The following is a 14,666-nucleotide window of genomic DNA, read 5'->3' as shown; positions in this document are numbered from 1 at the left end:
CATTATACTACTTCTATCCACCAAATTTTCTGCAGTACTTGTCCTACCCTTTAAAGTTTTCATGCTAAATTTTTTTGATTATTGTTATTTTTCTTCACAGGCTGTGGAGGTGTTAAATGGTGCAGTATTTACAATCAGCTGATTATGCAAAATACGAGCCACACCCCCTTCTTCTTGAAATCATTCCACGTGACATTTGTTGTGCATGCGAAGAAGTGAGCGTTGATCCAAAAGTGAGCGTGCGATCAATGGTACTGTGGGGATGTGATACTTTATATAGTATACTTTTGTTCCTGCTTGCTCTATATTTGACAGACTAGACTAGAGAGTACTTCTGTATAATGGACAGCTATAGCAATGGTTTCTACGAGGAAGAAGAAAGAACACTTACAGGTAAGAAAGAGCCTTCTTCTTGCTTATCATATTTCAGTCATGTCTGTTGTTTCTTTCAGTCTTTAACAATGTCGACGGGGCCTCTGAAGAAGAGCAGGATTCATTTTTCGACTCTTACTCTGCATCAGCGTCTTCCTCTCCCTCCAGTCTCTGTAGCTCAAACTGGCACTCGGAGAGATTGCCTGTCAGCCTTCATTGGTTCAGATCTTTCTCACTACGCCTACACGACAACTCTGCCCTAATGGCCTCCCTCCTGCGGCCTCAGACACAGTTTAGAGCTGTCTTTGTCTTAGATCCCTGGTTTACCGAAACAGATAAAAAATTTGGAGCGAACAGGCTCAAATTTTTACTTGAGTGCTTGCACGACCTCTCCAACCAATTGGAGGCCTTGGGCCTAAAGCTGTATGTAGCTCAAGGCCAAACGACAGCAGTGCTAGCTGGCCTCTGCCAAGAATGGGGAGTCACTCATCTTTCATATCAGAAGAGTCAAGAACCACGCAGCAAAGTGGAGGAGCGAACCATCAGCGAGATGGCGTCAATGATGAACATTGAAGTTGAGGAGTTTCACAACCACACGCTCTACAGCCCAACAGAACTCATCAAATTAAACGAAGGGAAACCGATCCTCACTTTTAAAGATTTCAGGACTCTCCTCTCGAAACTCAAACCTCCTGCCGTCCCCATTTCAAGTCCCTCGACGAAACAGAAATACAATGAAGACAACATCCCAATGTTTAAGGTGCAGACTTTCCAGATACCATCGCTAGCATCTCTTGGTTGCTATGACGTTGAATTAGGAACCGGCCCTTGGGTGGGTGGGGAAACAGAAGCCTTGAAAAGACTCGATAATTACTGCACCGTCCGAAGTAAACCTTTTGACAATTTCCTTGATTGTCTTTTTGACAAGACGAGTCTTAGTCCTTATGTTAGATTTGGTTGTCTTTCTGTGCGTCATTTCTGGCATTACGTGAGACAACTTGCTTCAACAGACAAGTCAAAGATGACACTCGTTCAAGAAGTATCCTCGAAACTCTTACAACGAGAGTTTTACTTCCTCGTCTCAAGTCAAGTACCTAATTTTGATACTGACACTCAAAACCCGATATGTATTCAGCTACCATGGGAATTTGATGCAGATGGATTGAGAAGATGGAGATCAGGAATGACAGGGTATCCTTGGATCGATGCTGCCATCAGGCAAATGTTGAAAGAAGGATGGATACATAACTTGCTAAGGTAAAAACTGGCCCTACTTCATTACAGTTGTTGTTAAAGTTCAAAATATTCTAAGCAATAATTATATAAATTATATTGACCATGCTGTGATTGCTTTGTTGATGCAAGTGATAACTTGCTGACTTCTCGTGTGATATTCAAAGCATCCAATCTTGTTTGCATACAGTCCTGCCTTCCTATAACAAATATAATTACTGCATTTCTTTCATTTTAGAGAATCGATTGCTACCTTTCTCACGAGAGGAGACTTGTGGATAAGCTGGCTTAAAGGAGCTGAGTCTTTCGAGATGTACATGCTAGACTACGAGCCTTCGGTCAGCTGTGGCTGCTGGATGAAGAGCAGTTCTACTGCTTTTATCACAGGTACAATCGAGCACTATAATCCAATCTCGTATGGTCAACAGCTGGACCCAAACGGAGACTACATCAGACATTTTGTGCCTGAAGTAAAGAACCTGCCCAAAGAGTACATCTTCTGCCCGTGGATGGCACCAATTGAAGTGCAAAGAGAAGCTGGGTGTATAGTGGGTACTGACTATCCTCACCCAGTCGTGGATCACATGACAGCTGGAGTTATTTGTATGGAGAGACTCAAGAGTTTCATGCAAAGTTTGTCGTCGCATCAAACAAACCCCTGAATATTTGTAATCCTTAATAAAATAATAATCCAATACTTGTTCTCACTGTAATACATATCGATCACTGTTATATTATTATTATTATTATTATTATTATTATTATCATAATTATGAAAATGAAGTTGATCACTTATTCAACCTGTTACGTAATGTTACATCATCATGAAGCCTGGCAGTGCGTGCAGGCATGCCAGCACACCAACTGATTGTGTAACAATGTGTAACACTTCATTCAATTAATAATTATGGCGATTCTTATAAGAAGTGATAGAAACGCACTCGAGAACACAACTCTAATCATTGGAGCCTAAGAAGAATCATTCACTCTTGCTCTACATTGATCAACTAGTTCTAGCAATCTCCTCAGTGACTCTTTATTAGTTTGTATCTGCTTTAAACTTTCTTCTATTGCTTCATTATATGCAGTTGACCATTCCTGGATGTGTTAGTAGTAAAAGAGAATGTTTGTTATAAATACTGGGCCACTACTATATGAACTGACTTGTATTTCACTTTCTTGTTCAAGTAAGTGAATGTAGCAGTTCATTAGCTCAAGGTGATTGGACTTTTCAAGCTCCAGAGATTGAACATTAGCTATATTCAAATAAGAAAAGTCAATCACAAATTATCTTATATTACTAGCAGAAAAGCCACAATGCAAGCATAATAATTATATTATAACTAAATGCTCATTTATACCTTCCATGTTGCCAATGGCTTGATAAGCATCTCTTAAAGCTGGCCTGCAGCCTGGACTAGGTTTAAGATCATCACTGATTGCAGTACACCCTTCTACATTACAATACTCTTCATCATCATCATCATTATCAGTTAAATCACTTTTCTCATCACCACTGTCATCATCATCATCACCATCTCCTGTTAAATCAATCCTCACTATTGCAGAGTTGCTATGATCAACACTCTGTGGTTCATGAACACTACTGCTGTCAGTACTGCTGTCATTAGCAAGACATTCTGATGAGTTAGTCTCATCCTTTTCTCTTCCATCACTATCATTAGTCCTTTCCTTAGTGCTTTCTTCTAACACTTGAGTCAGTTTCATTACTAGCTCATTACTGTGCGGTCGGCCACAGAAATGAGAATTCTTCCGGTACAAATTACAAAATGAGATATGACACAGGCTACAAGAAAGCTCTGAGTTATTGTACTGCCCTGTACTAGCAATTGTATCATCTACTAATCTTGAGAAAACTGGATACTCCATACAATCTACAGTAGCACAATCATAATACATGCACAGTGTATACCACTAAATAATAAAGTTATATACTACCTTCAAATTTTTTCCATAAGAAACCTTTTAGTTCCCTTGTGTATCGATACTGATCCACCTGGGACTTCACATTGTACTCCTGGAGGTCATTTATACAAACAGGTTTTAGACCCTGTCTTACTTCTTTCATTGATTCATTCATAGAGCCCCATACAAGACCGAGTTTCTTAGCTACGTCTTGAGATGAGCCAGTGAAGTCTGATTGACTCTCACGTAGAAAAGCACCATAACTGAAAGATACATAACACATCACAATCTCTCTCTCTCTCTAAACTTATGTCTCTTCTTTTACCTAGTTAATGGAGGACGAGGCTTTGGTGATTTTAGCTTCCGTCTCTTCCTCTATAGTTTAATGAAAAAAAAATGTATTATAATTCATCATCTAGACCATTATAGCACAGGGTTTTTGGCCCAATTTTGAAGCAACTTTAAAAATTTGTAAAAAATCCAATTTTGATTGGAATCAATTCAAACTTTCTGCACAGCATATGAACATTATGCATCAGGAAAATTATAAAATAGAGAAATCTCTACTTATCATTTTTGACAAAATGAGGTACTTTAGAGAAAAAAGTCAGGCACTCAGTAGTAAAGGATTCAGAATATCTTACTGTATTTCCTTGTACTTCTCCAGAAGCAGAGGGTAGGTAGTGTCCATTCAACTTGCCACCAGTTGTTGATTGGCTCTCAGTTGAGCTTTGCTGCTTATGAAGGAAATCCCTCAATATGCTTCTAGTCTGTGAAGTCATTAAATTGTCTTGAGTGGGAGAGGAGGAGGAGGAAGGCTCCGAGCCTCTTTTCCTTTTTGATTTATTGTTGCTCTTATGCCTTGAGGTCATAGAGCAGTAATTCAAAGCAGATAAGAGCAAGGAATGGTCACTGATTGAAGTCACTCCAGTTTGATTTTTGACAGCTACGGAAGCAGCACTGGATGAAACTGGTGGTATAATGGTTGGAGGTGCCTCAGTGGACACACGCATTACAGTGGACACAGGTACAACGGGTACAGTCGATACAGAGGCTACTGAAGTGACTGTGGACACTAGAGCCACTTTGGGTATTGGAACACTGGATACTGGAGTGAGCATTGGTATACTGGATATTGGAGTGAGCATTGGTATTGATACACTGGATACTGGAGTGACTGTGGGTATTGGAACACTGGATAAAGGAGTGAGCATTGGTATTGGAACACTGGATACTGGAGTGGGTATTGGTACACTGGATACTGGAGTGAGTACTGGTATAGTGGGTGGATTCAATGAGGGTTTTGTACGTAAAGATATGACAGATACAGGAGTTGGAGTAACTATTGGAATTTTAAAAGATCTATTATTTAAAAAGGTCTTTTTGTGGTGTCCACTACTAATGCTTGAATGTAGCTTCCTGTGGAAATGAAGGTTAGTTTTAATTGGATTGGTGGTCATAATTGATAATCTATCAGTTTTATATTGATCACTGGCAGGGCCAGTTGTGGGTGTGGCTAAGGTAGGCTTGGTTATGATGGGTGTGGCAGCTAGTGATCGAAAAGGTGCGGCCAAAGAAGACGCTATCATTTCATTCTCTTCATCTTCTTCCAGCAGACAGCATGGCATCTCAGATGACATTGGTAAATCAACTGTAGAGTGAAAATCAACAATTAATATATACGAGTTGATTAAGTAATAATAATACTAAAAACTCATCATAAATCACCCCCCAATAACATAGCAATACAGCTAGTGTTGTAATACAAGGCTCACCCGGAGTGCAAGAGCGTATGGAGCGTAAAACTGGTTGGGACGAAGGAAGACTGACGTCAAGTTCTTGATCCTCATCATCTCCATCCAAAGAGAGTGACCGCTCCTCCTCAAGTGAATGTGACTTGATAAATGAATGGGAACTATTAGCTGTAGACAGTATTACAATTGAAATAAAAATAAATAAATAATTATTATTGTTGTTAAAAATGAATATCATACCAGTGTCAGTGTCATTATGATCTTTATCTTTGCTGGGAGTTGAGAGTCTCTGCATCTTAGCTTTCTTGATCTTGCTCCTCGAGCCACAGCTGAAGAGATCCTCCAAGATGTTACCTCTGACATTCCGTTCCACCATTATTTTGGCCACACCTTCAATCAGCCCCACCCTCTTTTATGATTCTGTAAAATTGAACTGGGTGGCCTTGCCTTATTTTTGACGGGCAAATCTAACACTGGGCGTGGTGGAAAAACAAAAACGGCAAACTGGCCGTTTCTTCTTGTCGGGAGGAGAACACAAGCTAAAAGAGATGGATCCTTTGCTTGTAAGGGCCTCCCCAGTCCCTGACCCAATGTATAACACCACTCCTGACAGTCATTACCTGGAACCCATCAACTGTTACAATGGAAAAGACAAGAATCTGTGTATTAGGTCAGCCTAGCATTTATATTCATTATGTCTCCTTTCAAGTTTTGTTTTGTACTTTAAATCAACAAATTCTTATTGTTGTTGACATAGATATTGTCTATTATTATTATTGTTGTTGTTGTTATTGTTGTTGTTGTTCATTAGGATTGGTGTCCTTATAACATTGGTTCTGATTACAGCTGGTCTTGTTCTAGCAAGGGTAAGTTAAAGGTGGACTGGAGGAGTGAGAGGAAACAACAATGGGACGTATAAAAGAGAAATACTTTAAATCATGTACAGATAAATGTACAAGAGTATACTTAATGATTGGTTTGTTATGATGCTCCATGCACTGTTGTTAGATAAGAATTTACAATAAAGATAAAGGGACTTTATTTACAAACAATGAAGATGTAGATGTCACACATGCTGAGCTTACACACACTTAATTAGAGTGTGTCTATCCTAGAAATGCGTGACTGTATATAAAAGTACATGGAGACACATTATATACTCACTTAGCACTCTATACACTGTCAAAGCTGCCTTTATAGTGGACTGAAACAAAGCTTTGGAATAGCTTCCCTGTTAAAACTTACTCCCAGTCCCTCCCCAGGGGCCTTTCTCTGTGTTGATAAAAAACCAATCAAAGCATAACTTATATCAGCCTTTTGTTTGATGTACAAGTACATATCCACAGTGTAACTTAATGTACATGTACATGTACAATAGTTAATGATCTAAAATGTTTAATATGATCTAATATGTACTCAGTGGTGATAATGTTTATTTTAATAGATAATACAGTATCACACTTACAAGAACAGGCACTATGCTCAGTACTTCATTCTTTACACTGGACTCATTATTGTGCTAATTTTGTGAGTGGAGACAGTTTTTATAATAATATCATGATTAAAACTCTTATTCAACTACATTTTAGGTCAGCACATACCATTTATTTTCCTCAAGTTCAGTGGGACTTCACCGCTATCCTACTAGTGGCTATACAAGTAAGTACCGTACTGTCATGTACTGATAATTTGTTATTCATTAATAATATGCTTATCTGTAATGTTTGAATAGCATTGCCCCTTGTACTGCTATGGGGATGATAATGTGAATCATGCTCTGGTGTGCTGATTCATTGCCATAAATGAATTCCCCCAAATGTGATGTAATATAGCATGTATACACAGGCCACACATTTTGTGTAATATGTTAGTGTACTCTCACTTTGTGTAATAATAATTGTTTTTCTGCAGCTGCTCTCCATTTGGTTCTATTACTTGTTCTGGGCTTTCAGATTACTAAAGAAAGAATACTTGTTTTTATAGTAAGCAAAAAGCACATGAAGACTCTAATCTCCCCCTCTCTCCCCCTCTAGTGGTGTCCTTCCTCTGCTGATTGTTCTTATTCTGTCATTCATTGGAGTGTTCCTATGGGCCAGTATCACTGCTTCAGATAACTCTCATGAATGCACTAGTATGAGTCATTAAATAATTAAACATTTCATGCAGCAGCTGCATGAAATATAAATACCACCTGTCATTATTAACTCATATTGCGCCTTATTGTCTCCCTATTTGATATTCTCTGTTCTTATAGGACCCCAATGGCTGATATTTTCAACATCACAGCTACTCATAGTCCAGCTCTTACTGGCTACTGTCATTTATATTTGCTGGTAAGGAGAGCATCAGTATTGATAGCTTATCATAATAATCCACCCCACTGTCTAAAAATAATAAATAAGTATAGAATTATAAGAACTGAAAGGGGATCGTGTGGTATTTCTTGTTATTATACCTATACTAACTAGTGAACATTCACTATAATTGCATGAGCGATGTTACATAATCTTGTGTAATCAAATGAATAATAAGCTGACCTTCTTTTCTCTCCCTCTCTCTATTAGTAAGTTGAATCATGTAAGGACGGTCCGTACCAACAGATGGTCACAAAAAGCTCAACTTATTTTGTAAGAATCAACTTTTAAAATTTATTCATTTTATGTTCTTTTTTTTAAAAACAGTATTGTCATAGTGTATGAGATAGCATCACTGTTCACCTTCTTTTATGATCTCTACTTAATATCAAGTAAGTCATCAGGACTACATTATGATAAACATCTCTATTGCATTAATGATGCTTTATAGCATTGATGCATCAATGCTAGTAGAACTTACATGCATTTCAATTACTAATAATCACTATTTTTATTTTTATGTAGGTCCTAATAAAAATTGTCTCACCGATATTGTAAGTGTATACTTCCTTTTTTAGTCATTTTAAAAATATCATTTGTTCTATTAATAGTCCACTAATGAAGGAGTAGTCATATTTCTTCAAGCTCTACTGACAGTGAGGAATGCTTAATTAATTCCTATTTAAATAAGGAACCTTTCTTCTCCCTACAGATATTAAGGACTCTTGGTCCTCAAATTGCTATTGTAATCATATTTGCTCCTTTAAAGCCATACGATGAGGAGAGAGAGACCCAGCTGGAGAGGAATATTTATTACCCGGTAAGAGCTATGGGGCTCTTCATACAGCATAGCTTTATGTACATGAAGCATAAAGACTGTATGCTGTGTATAAAGTTTGAGCTCATTCGGACTTGGTTTTTTTAGTTATGAGCATTTTTTAAATGGCCAATTTTTGAAAAAAAACCAAGGCCCATGTTTTTTTCCGAAAATTGACTCCAAAATCACCCCAAATTTTTATTACATTTTCTGATGCATATTAATGTCCTTGTGCTGTCTAGAAAGTTTGAGCTAATTCCGACTTCAATTTTTCAAGTTACAGCCATTTTAAGAAAATGCCAAAATTCTGAAAAATACCCAAGGCTATAGCCCATGGTTTTTTTCAAAAAATGGCTCCGAAATCATCCCAATTTTTTATTACATTTTCTGATACATATTAATGTCCTTATGCTGTGTAGAAAGTTTGAGGTGATTCCGACTTTAATTTTTCAAGTTACGACCATTTTAAGAAAATGTCAAAATTCTGAAAAATACCCAAGGCTATAGCCCATGGTTTTTTTCAAAAAATGGCTCCAAAATCATCCCAATTTTTTATTACATTTTCTGATACATATTGATGTCCTTATGCTTTGTAGAAAGTTTGAGGTGATTCCGACTTTAATTTTTCAAGTTACGACCATTTTAAGAAAATGCAATTCTGAAAAATACCCAAGGCTATAGCCCATTTTTTTTTTTTTTTAATAATAAAAAGTAAAATGAATTTGAAATAGGATCAGAAATCAGTAGTAATGAGTTTATAAGTGAAATTAGCCCATGGTTTTTTTCAAAAAATGGCTCCAAAATCATCCCAATTTTTTATTACATTTTCTGATACATATTGATGTCCTTATGCTGTGTAGAAAGTTTGAGGTGATTCCGACTTTAATTTTTCAAGTTACGACCATTTTAAGAAAATGTCAAAATTCTGAAAAATACCCAAGGCTATATATAGCCCATGGTTTTTTCCAAAAAATGGCTCCGAAATCACCCCAAATTTTTATTACATTTTCTGATACATATTGATGCCCTTATGCTGTGTAGAAAGTTTGAGGTGATTCCGACTTTAATTTTTCAAGTTATGGCCATTTTAAGAAAATTCCAAAATTTTGGAAAATACCCAAGGCTATAGCCCATGGTTTTTTTCAAAAAATGGCTCCGAAATCATCCCAATTTTTTATTACATTTTCTGATACATATTGATGTCCTTATGCTGTGTAGAAAGTTTTAGCCAATTCCGATAAGAAATTTTCAAGTTATGGTCATAAAAGATATTTTTAAGTTTGAATAGTGACAGTGCTGCCAACTGGAATTCAGCACAGATTAATTCCTTCATTTTTTCATAGAATTACAGTTCATACAGTGAGACACAGTCAACCCAAAAAAGCTCCGTTCCTTCATATCCTATTCAGCCTCCTACATCTATCAAGCCCTCATCTCCAGAGGATCACTTTCCTTCTCTCCCTCGCTCTACACCATACACTCCTTCTTCTGGTTACAACTTTTATAACTTTCGGTCGTCATCAACAGTAAATTAATAAAAAAACAGCATTATTATTATTATTATACATATATATATATATATTTATTATATTGTTTATTATTGTTTTGTTATTATGTATATCGAGCTGTTGTTTTTTTCTTTCTCTGTTTGTATATTTCTGCTTTCAGCTTTGGTCCGTTTTTGTGACTTAAAAAGTTTATAAAAATTAATAATAATTTTTATTGAAGGGCGGGGCTAATTATTATTAGTCACGCCCACAATCACTAGACTACAATGGCTGGAGTTACCACAAGTTTTAGACAAGTACCTTTAACTTGTCCTGGACACACTAGACCAGTCGTTCACTTGCATTTCAGTGACGTCAACAGTGAAGGACAGTTTAAATTCATATCAGCTTCAAAAGGTATAATGGTAGCATTACATTGACGATGATGATTATGATAATAATTTGAAGATGCTAAGCCAATGCTCCATCAGGGAACTACTGGTGATTGGATTGGAACTTTTACTGGTCACAAAGGAGCAGTCTGGGGCTGCTGTCTCAATAAGGAGGCTACTCAAGCAGCAACAGGAGCAGCAGATTTCTCAGCGTAAGAACAACTACTTTAAAAATAGGTTTTGTGCTGATAAAGTACTTTCATACATCCTCTTGTCAATTGTCATAGCTGTAGCATGCAAGGTTTTGCCAAAGGGGCTGAACTTTTCTAGGATTTTTTATCTGTTGTAAATTATGGTATACACTGCTTAAGAAAAATTATATTATTTTTCTATTTTTAGAAAATTATGGAATGCACACAATGGAAATGAATTGGCTTCATTTGCTCACAAGCACATTGTAAAATCTGTGGACTTCTCTCAGGTAAGAAAAAAAAAAACAAAAAATTAAAATGCAAAAAAAATGCCGTGACCAGGATTCGAACCTGGGTTATTACGGCCACAACGTAATGTCCTAACCACTAGACGATCACGGCTCATCTGAGGGCAGCTCTGCAATTTTGTGTTTTTATATATACCTGCAGGATGGCACTCGCCTTGTAACTGGTTGTAATGATAAGTTAATCAGAGTATTTGCTCTGGAAAGCCCAAAGGATGAATCTTCTCTGTCCCTCAAAGGTCACAGTGAGGCCATTAAGTCTGCCATTTGGATAGCTGACCCAAACCTTCTGGTTTCATCTGAAGAGACTTCAGACATAAAGTTGGTTGATTGAACTTTTCATTTATAATAATTATCTGCTGTAGATTGTGGGATGTCAGAACATGTGATGTTGTACGAGAGATAGCACTCCCTGGCCCTGTACTTAGCATTGAATTATCTAAAGATATTTCTATAATTACAATTTCACATTCTAATGGAGTTACTTTCCTTGATGCTACAAGGTATGGCAACAGTAAGGTGCTTGTGAAATTCACTGCATGAGTATTGGCTTCATTAAAGATGTGTCTAACTTAGATTTAAAGAATTCAGTTATGTTTTTCTTTCGCTTGCTTTACGCATTTTCTCTTTTCATTATCTCTTAGTCTTGAGACTATAAAGTCATACCAGCAGCCTCCATCTTGTGGAAAGGTGAACTCAGCCAGTCTCCATCCAAGCAAGAGCCATTATGTCACTGGAGGAGAGGACTTTAAGCTTTATAAGTGCAGCTACGAAGATGGAAAAGAAACAGGTGTGGCTACTTTGTGCTGCATGCATTCATCTTAAATTGCATACTGAAAAGTTGTATTTTGCAGGTTAATCTTAATAATATTATTATTACACATTTCTAGAGTCTTATAAAGGCCATTTTGGTCCAGTTCATTGTGTCAGATACTCCCCTGATGGTCACTTTTATTGCAGTGGCTCTGAAGACGGGACCGTTAGACTCTGGCAGCATACTGTAGGGGAAACTTATGGCCTTTGGAAGAATCCTCACGAAAATGGAGCTAATAGCAACTAGCAGTTTCATTGAATTCTGTTTCTCACACAATCTCTTTATTATTTTTGCCTCCAATCAATACCGTATTGTCTCTAATAATCCGCACAGTTTGTTTTCTGTGTAATATTGAAATGATAGATAAGGGCTTTTTGCTCGACATATTGAAAGTATGTGTGTGTCATGTGATTAAATGGTCGCCTAATTTCAGTAATTTGTGTATTATAGGAAAGAGGGACGAGTTAGTTTATCTGTTTTTCTTTGGCACTGACGTACAGCTCAATAGTGAGTCTGTGACAGGAGAAGCTCTAGAAATATCTTCCTTATAGGCTAGAGACAGACTGAGAGAGAAGATAAGCCGTCATGGCAGCTAGAACAGGAGGAGGAGGTTCATTACAAGTGAAGGTAGTCCTTCTAGGAGAGGGCTGCGTTGGAAAGACTAGCATAGTTCTACGTTATGTCCAGAACCAGTTCAATGACAAGCACATACAAACTCTTCAGGTAGAGAGGGGAGGAGGAGGAGGACATCTTTATATGTGTGTATTCTTGTAGGCTTCTTTTCTCCAGAAGAACTTAACAATCAACAGAAGAAGACTCTGTCTGAACATCTGGGTCAGTTTATATGTCTCCTGACATTAAATGTGTACATATTACATCTGATTCTATCTTTTTTAAAATCTTTATCATGATTCCATCTCTTTCTTTAATCTTTCTATACTTGTATTAATGTTATTATTCTCACTCTTTCTATTTTTAAACTTAAATAGGACACAGCTGGTCAGGAGAGGTATCACGCTTTAGGCCCTATCTATTACCGAGACAGTCACGCTGCTATAGTCGTATATGACATAACTGACGAGGACTCCTTCACCAAGGTATCAAATACACTGGGATTCCTGATAAGGTTTTAACGTATGCTATATGATTCTTTAGGCTAAGAACTGGGTGAGGGAGCTACGTAAGATGTTAGGTGACAGCTGCGTCCTTGTGATAGTCGGCAATAAAAGTGATTTAGAAAAGAATAAAGTTATTCAAGAGAAGGATGCTCAAGAGTGAGACACACCCACTTCTCATTATCATCATCATCATCATTTATTATCATTATTTATTATTATTATTATTATTACTATTATTTATTGTGTGTTGTATGTAGATATGCAGCGTCAGTTGGAGCAAAGCATTTTTATACGTCAGCAAAACAGAATAAAGGAATAGAAGAAATGTTCCTGGACCTTAGCAAAAGTAATGATAATAAATGGAGGAGATTAGTGAATTATTGTATTACAGGATTATTGGAGAAAGAAGGCAACAATTCGAATCCATCATCAACCAATCCTTCGTCTACCAGAAGACCAGGCGGTATTACAGTAACGGATGATAGTATTCGAACTGACCGCCCTAGTGGCGGGGGTGGTGGAGGAGGGGGAGGGTGCTGTGGTTAGAGGAACAGTGAGGGGAGAGGGGAACGGTTTTGTGGTTTTACCTCTTGTTCCTCTCTTCTATGTGATTGGTGTTGTTGATATTAATTATTGTTGTAGCTAATTATTAATAATAATAATATTAATGAATAATTTATAAAGAGAGATCAATTTCTTTTCCTGTTGTCCAAAGCATAATTGTATGCTTTTTGACGATAATATATATTTATCATTTTTTGTATCAATATTGATCTATATGTATGTGTTTGTAATTTCTAATAATAATAACAATAATGTCACTGATCTAAAATAATAATAAAAATATCAATGATAGAATACAATTTTGTTTAATGGAAACGATATTTTCTAAGTGGCTTAAGATTGACGTAGGTTTTCTTCATTTCTTCTGACTCTGCTGTCTTCTCACAGCTGTATCTTTCTCCTTTCATACTCACTACTTGGTTGTCACGGTAGCGAACCATCTTTTTGGGTTCCTGGGGCATTTTTAATAAATAAAAGTTACAAAAAGTAATGAAACCTGACTTCTTTTGGCAACACAGGACGATGAAAGGTTGTGTGTGATATCTGGGAGTACCTGTGAAAAGAAAAAAAAATAAATGTAGCAAAAAGGCACGAGAGGGATTCGAACCCACGATCTTCGGTTTACGAGACCGACGCCTTAGCCGCTTGGCCACCGTGCCATACAAATTGAGGAAGAGACAAACTTTAAAAAACTAACCTTGAAACAATGTAATCCTTAGTAGTTTCATCACAGACAGCCTAAATGTGTTTAAAAATTATAATTTCCTATTTGTACTGATTATACTTTTGTTGCACATTTAGTTGTTGCTTCTTGCAACGGTTCGTGGTGTTTCTTTTTGCTCTTTTTCCTTGAGACGTCATCTTTCATGTCCGACCAGATCTTATCTGGTTCAGGAGATTCAGAAGATGAAGCAGACATGTTGTTGAGTATTCTGTTCTTGAACCAATCACTTACAGTAGCTCTGGAATAAATAAAATGTATAAAATTTAGAATTATACAGACAGGAATGCACAATAATTCTAATAGCCAAACCTATCAAATTGAGAGACTTCTGGTATGTATCCAGCCAACACTTCAATAAAGTCTTCGATTGAATCGTCATGATCTTTATCTTCATTTGAACTAGATAAAAGGCTGGAGAGATAGCCTAACACTACCTCATCAAGAACTTCCAAGCATCTAAAAGAACCAGTTAAGATAGAGGAGTTTAAACTGGCTTACTTCTTGTCTATATTTTGTGCTTCTGTCAAATATTCTATCTCTTGGTATAATCTATCACCCTCCATTTTGTATTCCCGCCTAAATGAACCGTATTTCTCCGTATACTTTATCCACGTG

At 37.0% G+C, this 14,666-nt stretch overlaps 6 protein-coding genes and 2 non-coding genes across 11 annotated transcripts; 4 read left to right on the top strand and 4 right to left on the bottom strand.

Annotated features, from left to right (window-relative positions):
- Positions 1-283: 283 nt before the first annotated feature.
- On the top strand, positions 284-2,412 carry LOC100634856 (cryptochrome-2-like). Its single transcript, XM_003386521.3, has 3 exons — positions 284-393; positions 453-1,629; positions 1,844-2,412. Exons 1-3 carry the CDS (start codon positions 342-344, stop codon positions 2,265-2,267), a joined length of 1,653 nt encoding a protein of 550 aa, XP_003386569.1. The 5' UTR covers positions 284-341; the 3' UTR covers positions 2,268-2,412.
- An 86-nt stretch (positions 2,413-2,498) lies between these two features.
- LOC105312721 (serine-rich adhesin for platelets-like) lies at positions 2,499-5,702 on the bottom strand. 2 transcript variants are annotated; one of them, XM_011405587.2, is made up of 9 exons: positions 5,526-5,701; positions 5,307-5,453; positions 4,176-5,182; positions 3,857-3,906; positions 3,686-3,794; positions 3,565-3,643; positions 2,967-3,500; positions 2,770-2,861; positions 2,499-2,703 (listed from the first exon to the last, which is right to left on the bottom strand). In XM_011405587.2, the coding sequence occupies exons 1-9, from the start codon at positions 5,659-5,661 to the stop codon at positions 2,575-2,577; spliced, it is 2,283 nt and encodes a 760-aa protein (XP_011403889.1). In that variant the 5' UTR covers positions 5,662-5,701; the 3' UTR covers positions 2,499-2,574. The 2 variants fall into 2 exon arrangements, with proteins under 2 accessions (XP_011403889.1, XP_019851857.1); XM_019996298.1 differs by having other exon boundaries at positions 3,565-3,794; positions 5,526-5,702.
- A 51-nt stretch (positions 5,703-5,753) lies between these two features.
- Positions 5,754-10,151, top strand: LOC109581847 (uncharacterized). The gene is made up of 13 exons (XM_019996303.1): positions 5,754-5,955; positions 6,097-6,151; positions 6,730-6,812; positions 6,875-6,944; positions 7,197-7,267; positions 7,319-7,416; positions 7,540-7,618; positions 7,850-7,912; positions 7,967-8,031; positions 8,165-8,193; positions 8,251-8,295; positions 8,352-8,459; positions 9,800-10,151. Exons 1-13 carry the CDS (start codon positions 5,834-5,836, stop codon positions 9,989-9,991), a joined length of 1,080 nt encoding a protein of 359 aa, XP_019851862.1. The 5' UTR covers positions 5,754-5,833; the 3' UTR covers positions 9,992-10,151.
- A 58-nt stretch (positions 10,152-10,209) lies between these two features.
- On the top strand, positions 10,210-12,002 carry LOC100634606 (serine-threonine kinase receptor-associated protein-like). The gene is made up of 7 exons (XM_003386519.3): positions 10,210-10,360; positions 10,412-10,547; positions 10,735-10,816; positions 10,977-11,152; positions 11,197-11,334; positions 11,476-11,621; positions 11,722-12,002. Exons 1-7 carry the CDS (start codon positions 10,231-10,233, stop codon positions 11,889-11,891), a joined length of 978 nt encoding a protein of 325 aa, XP_003386567.1. The 5' UTR covers positions 10,210-10,230; the 3' UTR covers positions 11,892-12,002.
- Positions 10,857-10,928, bottom strand: Trnah-gug (transfer RNA histidin (anticodon GUG)). Its single transcript has one exon. It is a non-coding gene; the product is annotated as a tRNA-His (tRNA).
- On the top strand, positions 11,931-13,435 carry LOC100632244 (ras-related protein Rab-21-like). 3 transcript variants are annotated; one of them, XM_019996305.1, is made up of 8 exons: positions 11,931-12,037; positions 12,096-12,152; positions 12,197-12,368; positions 12,420-12,479; positions 12,635-12,742; positions 12,801-12,919; positions 13,021-13,109; positions 13,155-13,435. In XM_019996305.1, the coding sequence occupies exons 3-8, from the start codon at positions 12,231-12,233 to the stop codon at positions 13,307-13,309; spliced, it is 669 nt and encodes a 222-aa protein (XP_019851864.1). In that variant the 5' UTR covers positions 11,931-12,037; positions 12,096-12,152; positions 12,197-12,230; the 3' UTR covers positions 13,310-13,435. The 3 variants fall into 3 exon arrangements, with proteins under 3 accessions (XP_019851864.1, XP_019851865.1, XP_011403875.1); XM_019996306.1 differs by lacking the exon at positions 11,931-12,037 and having other exon boundaries at positions 12,044-12,152; positions 12,202-12,368; XM_011405573.2 differs by lacking the exon at positions 11,931-12,037 and having other exon boundaries at positions 12,044-12,152.
- LOC105312720 (CUE domain-containing protein 2-A-like) lies at positions 13,357-14,659 on the bottom strand. Its single transcript, XM_011405586.2, has 6 exons — positions 14,550-14,659; positions 14,361-14,507; positions 14,112-14,289; positions 14,025-14,065; positions 13,829-13,880; positions 13,357-13,779 (listed from the first exon to the last, which is right to left on the bottom strand). Exons 1-6 carry the CDS (start codon positions 14,612-14,614, stop codon positions 13,633-13,635), a joined length of 630 nt encoding a protein of 209 aa, XP_011403888.1. The 5' UTR covers positions 14,615-14,659; the 3' UTR covers positions 13,357-13,632.
- Positions 13,914-13,986, bottom strand: Trnat-cgu (transfer RNA threonine (anticodon CGU)). The gene has a single exon. It is a non-coding gene; the product is annotated as a tRNA-Thr (tRNA).
- Positions 14,660-14,666: the final 7 nt, after the last annotated feature.

Source organism: Amphimedon queenslandica, unplaced genomic scaffold, assembly GCF_000090795.2.
Source record: "Amphimedon queenslandica unplaced genomic scaffold, v1.1 AMPQUscaffold_13414, whole genome shotgun sequence".
NCBI lineage: Eukaryota > Metazoa > Porifera > Demospongiae > Haplosclerida > Niphatidae > Amphimedon > Amphimedon queenslandica.
The sequence above is the reverse complement of the archived record's forward strand: the minus strand, read 5'-3'. Positions and strand labels throughout refer to the sequence as shown.